This window comes from Adiantum capillus-veneris, chromosome 24 (genome assembly GCF_014529385.1).
Source record: "Adiantum capillus-veneris isolate H3 chromosome 24, ASM1452938v2, whole genome shotgun sequence".
Taxonomy (NCBI): Eukaryota; Viridiplantae; Streptophyta; class Polypodiopsida; order Polypodiales; family Pteridaceae; genus Adiantum; species Adiantum capillus-veneris.
The window spans coordinates 8,753,329-8,765,424 of NC_140954.1; the positions used below are offsets into that span (position 1 = coordinate 8,753,329).

At 42.5% G+C, this 12,096-nt stretch overlaps 1 protein-coding gene across 1 annotated transcript in view; it reads left to right on the forward strand.

Moving 5' to 3' along the window:
* Positions 1-214: 214 nt before the first annotated feature.
* The window catches only part of LOC147425909 (tyrosine-protein phosphatase RLPH2-like), a 65,565-nt gene continuing 53,683 nt past the window's right edge, over positions 215-12,096 (forward strand). Inside the window, exon 1 of the mRNA XM_086498810.1 lies at positions 215-821. Within this exon, the coding sequence (XP_086354936.1) occupies positions 302-821 (520 nt within the window). The 5' untranslated portion in view covers positions 215-301. The remainder of the gene's footprint in view (positions 822-12,096) is intronic.

A 12,096-nucleotide genomic window follows, 5' to 3' on the forward strand; every position in this document is an offset into this window, starting at 1 on the left:
TAGGGCATGAAGAGAAGGGCTCACAATAAGCTCAAAGCAAAGTTGAGGAAGAAGGTAAGAAGGAAGTGGAGGAGGCCGGTGAGTGGAAGTTGAGGGCTCGACACAATAGAAGCTTTCAAAACCGCGGTCTTTGGAGGCCTTTGCTCATGATTTTAATACTTTGACGGGCTGACTTTCTTCCACTACTTTTTAGAGAAAATTGCTTTAGAAAGAATGGCGTAGACCAACAAAGGCAATCCGCGGTCGTGTGAACCCATCCTCAGAGGCTGATGAATTGCGACGAGCTGATCACGTGTTAGCAATGGCATCGCCCAGCGCCAGCGGGGTCATAGTGTGCATAGGCGACATCCACGGCTATGTGGACAAGCTTTTCAAGCTATGGCGCAATCTGGAAATCTGTGTGGGTCGCTCCACCTTCCTTGTTTCCACTTTCATCTATTTGGGCGATTATTGTGACAGGGGTCCGGACACGCGCAAGGTGCTAGACTTCCTCATATCGCTGCCTGCATCATATCCATTGCAGCGCCACATTTTCCTCTGTGGAAACCATGATTTTGCATTTGCAGCATTCCTGCACGTACTTCCCGCTTCTCCCCCTCCCCCCTTCACTTTTCAGTCTACGTGGGAGGAGTATAGCCTTGGGCACGAGATGGAAGGATGGTGGTCGGGTCCTGACCACGACACTATGCACATCCAAGGCCGCCGCTGGGCAGGTAACATGCAGGACAGATTTAACATCAAGAAGGGTACTGAATATCAGGGCTCCATTTATGATGCTGCCCCCACTTTCTCTTCTTATGGAGTTTCCCATGGAGACCCAGGTATGTGTACAGCAGCCTCAAGCATGTGTGTGTTTGATTGCAGGTGAGAGGTGTGCGTGCACGAGTTTTTTTAAGAATGCTACCAAGATAATTTAATAGTTACGAAGGTAAAGTATTCAGAAACAATCAAAGTAGAGCTCATATTTCTGAGTTGAAACCTCTTCCAAGTCAAAGCTGAAACGAAGTAGTTGGCGAATTGGATAGCTAGATGTCATGTTTTTTCACGGTTTCAGATGCCATATGGGTCTGGCATCAGCTTATATGCTTGGAAAATGGTCAATGCTAATGTAAGGAAAATAAAATCCAGAGGTAAGACCTTCCCTCACGAGCATTAAAAAGTCGTCGTTTGGGTCTATTGATGTTGTTGGAAACACTTGTTGGCAAGAGAGCTTTGTTGTATGTTAACTAATCCTTTCTACCTCTTGTTGTTGTAAGCTATTCTTGTTGTAACTGTTGCCTAGTTCATGTATGTACGCCCATTTTTGACATGTCAACATCCGCATAGACATTACACCACCATCTATGGTGCAAAACAAGGGAACGCACGACGTGAAAAATCCTATTGAAATTCCTCCAAAAATGCTTTGTAGAAAGGCCTACTTGAAGTCTCAAGAATGAATGGAAAGATAAGGTGTCTCATGCATATTTCTCATAGGCCGACTTTGGCCTCACATAGACGTTAAAAAGCTTTCTTTCTTTCTTTTCTTCTTCTCTCTCTCTCTCTCTCTCTCTCTCTCTCTCTCTCTCTCTCTCTCAGGAGAGACGAGCTGAGATGATTGCTCACCCAACTGCGTTCATCCGAGAAGCCCTTGCTCACGACCCTCCCATGCACCACATGTTACACCCTCCCATTGACAAAGGATGGAGCTAGCTAGTGTGATGCATTTGCATGGTTGTACTACCTGAGCATATAGACATGCACACATCCCTAGTACTAGAGCTACATTCCCCCCCCCATAGATCCCATCACAAACCAAGGTTTTTATCCTTATCCTACTTTGTACCAATTTAGATTGTTTTGTCTTTTCCGACAAATGGAGGACATACACACATGTATACTCGATTTGTCTCATAGGCTGACGTTGGCCTCACATAGACGTTAAAAAATCTTTCTTTCTTTCTCTCAGCTGTATTTCATGGGAAGATGCTTGTTGGCACTTGGGCTGCCCGCGATGCATTGTAGACTGCTGAGTGCTTGTGAATGCTTTGGGTAATGCCCATAGGTTCGTTTCTTATGGCGGGCAGTATGTATGCTTGAGGGGGCAGCAATTGATCAAGTTTCTCCTGCGCTTGGGGTACATTGGACATGCTGCCTTCTATGGTACATGATTTTGATCCCAACTTGTGCAACGGTGTCTTTATCATGATACACAATTTTACTGTGGCTTATTCAGAAGGCTAGATGTTACAAACGAAGCGCACATGAACACTTAATAATCTGAAAATAAAGAGAAATGGACACAGAGAGAGAGAGAAAGGAGACGATTAACACAGTATTGGGGACCAGAAGATGGGCTGTTCTTCCCCCTTAAAGAGAATCTTTATTAACGTGGAGAATCTTTTTACAAGCACAAGTATCAGAGAAAAACCCCTTCGTTCTAGATCTTAGAGCATGAGAGCTCTGCAAAATGTATGGGATTCCGTTTTCGGAATGCCTCAAGTGTAGGCTGAAGCCTCCTTGCTCTGTTCTCAGAGGTAGAGTACTTGCAAAACACGACAAATCATCACCCGTTGCTCCCAACACGGAAAGCGACCTTTGATCGCAAACTTGTTGCATGAACTTGCGGTGCCATCGCGGTAGAATCTCCTCAGTGCCTTCTCACAACAGGGGCGCCTTGAATGTGGGACATGAGATCTGCCTACTGGGGTTGCCAAGGGTTGCTATTATAGGCAATGGAGGTTGACAAAAGTAGTAGTATATGGGGGCGCCTTGCTTTTCTGGGAGAGGGGCTGAAAATAGGGTCGTTTGGCTGCCTTGGAGTCCATGCTAAGAAAGGGGGAGGAGAGAAATCGATTTGCTTCCATAAATGGCAGAAGAAGAGGGTGTCCCGTTTTGGGGTTTGTTTTTAACAGATTGGCTGCCCACCTTTTAAGTGGGCGATCGGGCAGATTTAAAAATGGTATGAACCTGTTCAAAACAAAATAAAAATTTATGAGCTGAAAACAATGCTTACACAAACACACCCCAGGTGTTCGTGGCTGCAATCTCATGCACAGATGCGATGCAGACACAGACTCCTTTAAGCGAAAGCACTTAAAAAGCAACCCGCTTTTCAAAAAGCATCTGCATTTTTTCAAAGCTTCATTCATGTGCTTGCACCTTACACGTAACTCATACTCGGTTTGGATTTCCTCCCGAGACCATGGAATATTCTCTAACCGATGCTCCCGTCACCCATCTTGTGATGCATCAAGAATATCCATTCCGTGGTCTCTCCCACCGAACTTACAGAACAACTCCTTAAGATGCTTTATGCCACCCGTCATATGATCTACTGTAAGGTGCAGCGGAATTGAATGTTGAACTTTGCTCAAGATGAGTGCTCGGAACTATGCTCAAGGATTCCTTTTACTTACGGAAGGGAGAGCCTTCTGTTCCTTTAATGAGGGAGTGCAATGGACACAAACAAAGTGGTGAACACTGTGAATGAAGGTGCATGAGACTCTGAGAGAGAGAGAAGAATACGACACCAGAATGTTGTCAAACCCTCCTCCAAGGGCCCCACTCTCTATGGCGAGAGCGGTCTACTTATGATTGCACAAATCTCTACAATGCTTGGACTTGCCGACGATGTCGATGACGATGAGGACGACGACAAGACGGGCTGAAATCTGAAAATGCTGATGGCTGAAATCTGCAAATATTTATCTGCTGAATTCTGACTCTATGTCGGTGACGATGTTGATGGCAATGGTACGGCGACGACTCGCTGAAAACGCAGATGCTGAAATCTGCGTTTTCCGGGCTGAATGTGCAAACTTCGCGGGGTCTGACCGTGCGGCGAGGATCGCTGCGGGAAGGTGAGACCTGCGATGATTGGGACTTGTTCTGCTGTGTCTAAAGGCTAGAAACTGAAAACGCTGGTCCTAGGGCTGATTCCATCGCGAAGATCTGCAAAAACGTTGAGGTTGATCTGCAAACCAAAAACGCTAGGGCTGAATTCTGCTGTCTGGTGAAATCTGCTATGGATCTGCTGATGCTGCTAGGGCTGAATTCTCCTCTGCTGTCGCCAGGCTGATGCAGATGCAAAAACGTTGGCTGATCTGGGTTCTTGTCCAAAAACCCTAGCTCTTTTGCTGTGATGCAAAAACGCTAGAGAACTTGGGGTCTTGTTGAGAAGTTGCCTGTGAGCAATGCTCCTGCTGTCTCTGCTGTCTCTTCTGCCAGAAAGTGCTAGCGCTAGGTTTCTATATTTACAAACTTAGTAAATTTGCCCTACCTAGTTTCCAACAAAAGTCACTTAAAAATAATAAGTGAAAATTGTCAAAAATAGGGAAAATAGGTCTATGCATTGTAAAATGCTCCTGATGGGTTCTGATGGAAATCTGATGATCATGCTGTGTGCAACCAGAGGATATGTATCTAATCTAAGTGTCTGGACATGCACGGTCTGCGAGAACAGACTCACAAAAGTGCCAGATCACTTCCTATTCTAGACTGACTTGACTGAATTGAACCCTGGTCATGCTGTAGCTTGTCCACGGACACATAGGGTTGGATGTGTTACGTGACATCTACAGTTCCTAACTTAACAGTTCTCATGTGCACAAATTCAAATAGTTCTAATTCCATTAAATAGAAATTACTCAAAAAATAAGAAAATAGCCAATTTAGCACCACTAGATGCACACATATTTTGAATGCTACTTCTTCTTGGATGTTTGATACCTTGGTTGAGATATGGTCAGAGTTACCGCACATGAAGTGTGGGATACATCAACCAACTCTGAGGATTACATCGTAGGTATTTCGCCTAGTAGCATCTATAATAGTATTTGTCTGCCTTCGATGTTTGAAACTTCCCAATAAGGGCTTTACCATAGTGGTAAATAACCCATTTTCCTTGTTTCCTGGGCTCACAAACCTTAGCGAAGTCTTATTTCTTGGACTTAAGTTGAAGAGTTTCTGCGCGTTTTAGTTGCCCTTTCGCAATGTGGTTCTGGATGTGCCAACTACAAGTATATCCCCTGTTACAGGCTTGGACACTCCAATCTAGAATAAATAGCAACACACGAAGAGAAACTACAAAATCATTGAACTTCACGAGAAAGAGAGAGAAAAGGAGAGTCGACACAACACAACTGAGTTCCGCACCCAGATGCACTGCCCTAAAGACTGGTGCCCCTTCTGGTATTTCTTTATGCTTGAGTCACAACAGTACAACTCTCGAGGGTCCCTTGCTCTCAGACTCTGCGTCCAGATGCTTTACAGAGTTGGAGGCCCAAGGGTCTTTATAAAGAGTACAAGGGTTGCCCAAAAGCAGAGCCCCAAAAGCACTAAACCCCAAAAGCTTTGCTCTCCCAAAAGTTGGCGTGAAAACTTCCCAAAACAGCCAGCGCATATTGCGAAAAATCCGCATAGCCCGCCACAAGACCCCTCCGCCAGTGCTCCATAAATTGGCTCGGAACTAGGATTTAAAAATCCATTTTTGTCTTCAGTTTTTAGGCTCCTTGGCCGTTCTTTTCAAGTTTAGACTTCCTTTGTTCTTCGGGTCCTATTTTTCTTTTCCTCTCGGCCATTTCTTTCCAGTTGGGCACTCCATGTCATCACTTTGTGACATTCTTCCCTTCGAAAGAATTGTAATTTCCCTCGATTACACCTGCAAAATAGCCACAGAATAGATACTTTCTTCAGTAGACACTGACTCTATGTACTAATGCACCAAACTCCACCAATCCAGCACTTTCACAAAGACATCAATCACTGATCAATCACATTTCTGTCAAGGGTCTTAGATACTATCATGTGTGCATTTCACTTGCGCTACGTGGACATGCTTCTTCTACAGTCTAGCATGAGTCTTAGCTTACGACCTAGCCTGGCACCTTGTGAGCCTCTAGCAGGACGTGCATACCCAAGCCAGTCATAGTTGCATACCCTCTCTTGCACAGTACCGTGTTTTAGCATGTAGGCATTTTACTGCATGTGAACCACCTCTTAGCCTGGCATTTGTTAATAAGTTATTTTCAACATTTTATTAGCAAAATTGTGGGCCTTTCTGGCTGTTGCTCGACCCAGCCTTTCCACCTATGTAAGGAGCCCTCTGGGCGCTAGAGATAGTAGAAGACACAGGGGAACACAGAGGCACCAAGTAGTACCAAGCAGTGCCGCATGATCCAACATTTCTCCAACATTTTCTCAGCATGAACCAACGTTTTCGATCAGTGTTTTCAGCCCTTGATCACCAGCGTTTTCAGCCCAGCATGATCAGCGTTTTCAGCCTTTGCATTAGGGCCAAAAACGACTCAAAAAGGGTTGTGTAAGGAATTGGTTAAATTACTAATTAGCAGAGCCGTTTATGGTCAAAACGGCTCCAAATTTGTCTGTTTTGGTCATTTAAAGCATATCTACGCAATCTAAAGCGTATCTAGGTACATATCTCTAAATATTCAAAAAGATATCGTTTTCTTCACATTCTTTTGTGGCTCACCTCGAAATTTGTTTTCATTTACTTCACTTGGCGGCAAATAGTTGTTTCCACTTTTGAATCACTCAATCTCTCTTTTTTCTCTCACCTTTCGCGAGCTTTATCTCTTCTTCTCTGATGCACCTTGTTCTGCTGCTATGTTATTTCCATTATACTTTGTGCTCCTTCATTACTTACATTGACTAATACATCTTCCATTAGTGATAACAGCAAGTTTTACTTGAACATTAAGCTAAGCCAAGAATATGCTACTACGCGGAGTGTCTATCAAAGACCAGTTACAACTGCAAATGAAGCACAACAACTTCGCAACGAGGGAAAGAAACACATTGATATATGGATAGATGGGAGCTTGTATCCACCGGATCCTAGCACTGGAAGATATCTATCTTTTCACACACCTCATGATTTGATGAGATTTGTTGGTGATGAGGTTGATGGCTTACTAGGATATAGTTCTAGGTTATCTCATTTACACATTGATCATACACATTACATTCAATATCTCAAAACTATTTTGTCTCAAATGCAACAAGAATTTTAGAACTTGAAAACCAAATTGATCTCTAAAACAAGAAAATCACCAGCTTCAGACTTTAAAAGAAACTCCAGTAGGATTAAGAGTACGAGTAAAACGAATGAGAGATGTAGTAAACAGAAGGTTCTGGACAAAGAAAAAAAAGATTAAAGATTACTAGAGAATATGTGACTAGTATTTTAGGATTTGATATGTTCAATGTTCAAGAAAGGGTGAGATTTTTGAATGAGGTAATGAACATAAGTGATATTCTGAAACTTTTGAAACTTCTTGAAAATCAAACTCAGAAGAAATTGGTATTTCAAAATTTACTGAAAGATATGGGTTTACTTGTCCAACCTTCTCAAATGCAAGAAGTTTGTGACACAGTGGGGGTGAGTAGAAGGGGTTACAGGGCCATTTCTAAAACCTGGTTTCAGGTTTTAAAGTATTACAAGATTAAAGCTTTTGGGTTGCCTAGACCTCACAATGTTGGGAAAGTTAGGACTCTGTTAAACGAAGAAATACCCGAACATTTTGGAGAGTACTATCATATAGAAGGAACGATGCCATATGAAAAACAGAAAAAAAAATCTTCTTGAGTATAATGTTTTTAATAACATTTGGATGAGTATAAAAAATGTTCAATCTGCTATGGTGAGATACTATAATATGCAAGAAGTAGATTGTGAAGGAAAACTTATATTTGTTATGAAATTGGATGAAGCTCAAATTCAAAAATGTCAAAAAATGGAAAGAGTATCCATATCCCTTATGAATAGAGCATTGGACTATAGCCAGGGTAAGCTTGATTCCCCATACCACAAAACTTAATCAGAAATGGAGCTTTGGTGGATCGGAACAGCTCAAATACCAGTAGAAAATCACGATACATTGAAATGGCTCTTTTTGCAGACCGATATCCCTTCTGTTATACAGAACCAAAATGTAAGTGAAAAACTCTGTGTAGATGGCATGGGTGACTCTTTTGTAGAATGGCACTTGAGTCCCGACCTAAAAGCATTAAAGTACATGTTTGGTGTATGTGGAGGTGTCAATACCATGTCTATATTGCATGGCAAGCATTGGAACAAAAGGATGGCTTGCAGAACACGAGGTTGGAAAACCACCATCGAGAAATAGTGTGAACGTCATCGACTACCCATCGTCTTCTATGATTTGGGATCCAATTCTAACAATAGATTTAAAAAATGTACATATATGTACAATGCATGCAAAGATTAGAATCTTGGACACATTGCTTCGACTCCATCTTGATTATGCATATTCTATTAAGCCAACTAAACTTGCAGATGAGTTCATAGAAAAATGCGAGGCTTTGCTCTCTCAAATGGGTTTTCATGGTGGTCAAGTGCATCTAAAAAAAGATCTTACTCTTTCAAAAGGAACGGGTGATGTTTTGCAAGATGTTTCAATGGGTGGAGCAAAAGCCAGAAGATTTTTGAGTAGCCATGACAACAAACAAGTTGATGCTATGTGGAATTGCTGAAAGGATCTTTGTGTAATAACAACCAATGTCAAAAGTAGACCAGATGTAGCCAACAAACGCATGGAAGTGTGGAAGAAGCTCGACAATTTTTTGAAAGTTTTGAGACAACAAGTTAGCTCTGCTACTTATGCAGATGACTTTAAAAAGACAATAAAGCTTTTAATAACTGCTATTACAGATGCTTGGGGAGCAAATTACTTGGTGAGTATTCAATTACTTTCTAAAATCTGGATAGTATTTTACATTGCATCCTATAGAGTTCAACTAACTTTTTATTTTTATTTTTAGCATATTCTGTACCTGCATGGACCATATTTTGCAAAACAAGGACCCCTTGCAACATGGAATACTCAGGGAATGGAAAAATCTCATTATCAAGCGAGGACTTCTTTTTTCAAATGTACGAGAAAGGGAGGGGGACAAAGAAGGAGCAATGCACTAAAGGAATTATTTAATTGGTTCTATAGGAGGCAATTACAACAGATGAGATCAAACAACCATGTTGCTCAACCACAGATAGAGATTAATGCTTCACTTTGAAACTTTGTACCGAATCTTTCTAAAGAGATCCAAATTCAAAAAAGATATTTTGGTTCAAAAAATTGTCAAATTTAAATCAGTTTTTGATTTTTTTCATATCTCTAGGCATGTCACCTCTATATCTCAAAAACTTTCTTCTTTTATAGCCCCCAAGAAGGTTGACATTTGTCTCCTCAGCTGCTGCTGCATAGCTAGAGTAGCAAAGAAAGTATCCTGCTCTTGAGGCATTGAATTCTGCAGCATATCCAAATATTCTAAGTGCTGTTGCTCTCTCAAGTAGCATGATCTTGTTTGCATTGATTTGAAGAGGAGTGTACCCTAAAAACCGTGACAATATCTTCAGGGCAAATATTGGCAACTTAGGATCTTCAGAATACTGCATGTGAAAAGCACAGAAGGTGGCACTATCCAATGTAGGTATGTAGTGCATGAGAGAGGAGGCATCCCTTCTTGAAGAGCCCTCTATTGCTTTCCCTTTCGAGCCTTTAGCTCTCCCAAGAAAATTGTCTTTGTCAAGGAGTTCAATCTACAAAACAAGACATAATGAGTAATTAAAACAAACTTGAAAAAAAAGAAAGATTTCAGAAGGGAGATCAAGGTGAAACTAAATCTACCTTTTGCAACTCATCTTTGGCAATGACTTTTTCTTGAAGGAGATTGCACGATCCGGTTATCTCTCTTATGTCAACTTCCTTTCCAATTTTTTTCAGCTTAAAGTCTCTGCCAAAAGATTGGATGCCAAGCTCAACAAGTCTCTTCTCAAAATCCTCATCTTTGAGGGAAGGTTTCTCTTCTTCCACTCTTCTCATACATAGAGCAAGTGCATCAGGAGCAGGAAGAAAATCTTTATTGGATGTTTGAAGATCAAGTGCCAAAAACTCCTCTTTTGACTCTTCTTCTGTGTCAATAAAATCTTTGGCCACCTCAGAAGCTTTAGAAATGGTTGCAATACAGTAGTCCTCCCTCATATTAAGTAGACATTGGATATGATGGAGAGGGATATATTGTTTTCCTTTGATATAGAAGTAGGGAAGGTTTGGAATAGTAAGGGACGCTTCAGACACCTCTACCTCATCTGTTGACTTATCAATGACAGTGCTAGCTCTAAATTGAGCCACATCAAAATTTGCACTCTCTTGCTCCTCAACTGCAACATCAACTTCCTCCTCTTCTAGAATTTCACTTTTCTCAAGCTGCAAAACTGTGGAAACATTTTTATTTGTTACCTCTTCATTTGTATCTTTCACTTCATCAGCTTTGCCTTGCATGTCAACTTTAAGGAACAAAAAGAAAAGAAAGGCAACTTCTTTTGGAACAAGGTTGCAAGGCTTTGAATGTAATTGACAAGAAATGGTAGGTGGACAAACAAAGGAAGTCTTCTTAGAAAATCTTCCAAGCCTCCTTGTTACTTTGCCTTTTTCAATTGAGTTGGTAGTAAATTCGGTTAGATGGCAATACGTCTTGCCATCTAAAACAATTGCCTTCAACTGCCTCTTTAAACTCTTTGAATTCTTCTGACAAAAAGTCCTTCAAATTGTCTAGCAAAACTGCAAGATCAAACAAAGGGTTGAATATTTCATATGCTTTGGTGTACACTTCCAAGTCACCACCATCCATCACAGCAACCAATAGCTTCTCACTTGGACTCTCCTCCAAAATCTACTCCCGACCTTCGTTCATGGTAGAGAAAAAATCAAATCGGTGAAGCTAGCTAGGCACAGGGTGAAGGTCGACAAGCACGCACCAAAGTGATGGAGAGAGTGATAGGGGAGGGTTCCACGATGTGCAAAGTGCTCCGGTTAGGCACAGGGGGAAGGTCGACAAGCACGCGTCAAAGTGATGGAGAGCAGCCCAAACGAAGTGATAGGGAAGGGTTCCACGATGTGAAAAGTGCTCCGGTCGCGTCGTGCGGGAGCTACCTAGTGGAGCCCAGTAGAAGTCCAGTAGAAGCCTAAACCACGCAATAGAGGTCCCACCCATAGTTTGCAAACGGGTACCGTCGAGTCCTGCGGGACGAAGGGACCTTGAGAGACCAAAGCGACGTGTAGAGTGGAGAGAGAAGTAAAACAAAGGCAATTTCTCGCGTCGTGTGGGACAAGTAAACGTACAACACCAATAAAAGTCGAGATCAAGCTTTATATAAGGTGCCAAAAATAACCGTTATGGACACGTGTCAGCCATGCACACGTGCCACGTGGCATGCTTCCAACGGTCGTCGTACGGACGGTCGGCTGTATATAAAGCTCTCTCACGTGCTCATTTTTTACCTTCCCCCAAACCACACATTCGCGTCGTTTCGTACCCGCACATCCCCTTTGTGCAAGTTTTATCTCTTTCTTCAGGCATCTTTCCATCGACCTGCGCTACCCCTCCTCGCCCAATTCTTTGCACTTCCGGATTGCTTCTTATTCCTAACCCGTACGACGCGATACGGACAAGTTCTAGACAATGGGTGGCCAAGCTATTGCGTCGGGTGGGTTCCTTGCCACTTGGTCAACAGGTTCACATATGACGCGATACGGATATGTTCTAGAATGTGGATGACCCGGCTATCGCATCGTGCAGGTGTCCTTTCTTAATTCATTGCCAAGATCAACAGCTTCACATACGACGCGATACGGACATGTTCTAGAATGTGGGTGGCCCGGCTATCGCGTCGTGCAGGTGTCCTTCCTTGATTCATTGCCAAGGTCAACAGCTTCACATACGACGCGATACGGACATGTTCTAGAATGTGGGTGACCCGGCCATCGCGTCGTGCAGGTGTCCTTCCATGATTCTTAGCCAAGATCATTAGCTTAACATACGACGCGATATGGACAGCTTCTAGACTGTGGGTGACCCAACTATCGCGTCGTGCGGTGCTTTGTACTTTTTGACCCAAATGGCGAGGACGAAACAGATTGCAAGAAAAGTCTACCAAGTCCCAAAAGATCCAGAAAAAGATGATTTAGAGAAAGAAGATCCTGAGAAACCACCACCTCCACAACCTCGTCAGAGGCCCACTGCTAGAAACAGGTTGAATTATCAAGTCAAATCTTTAAGAGAAATAAGAAAAGC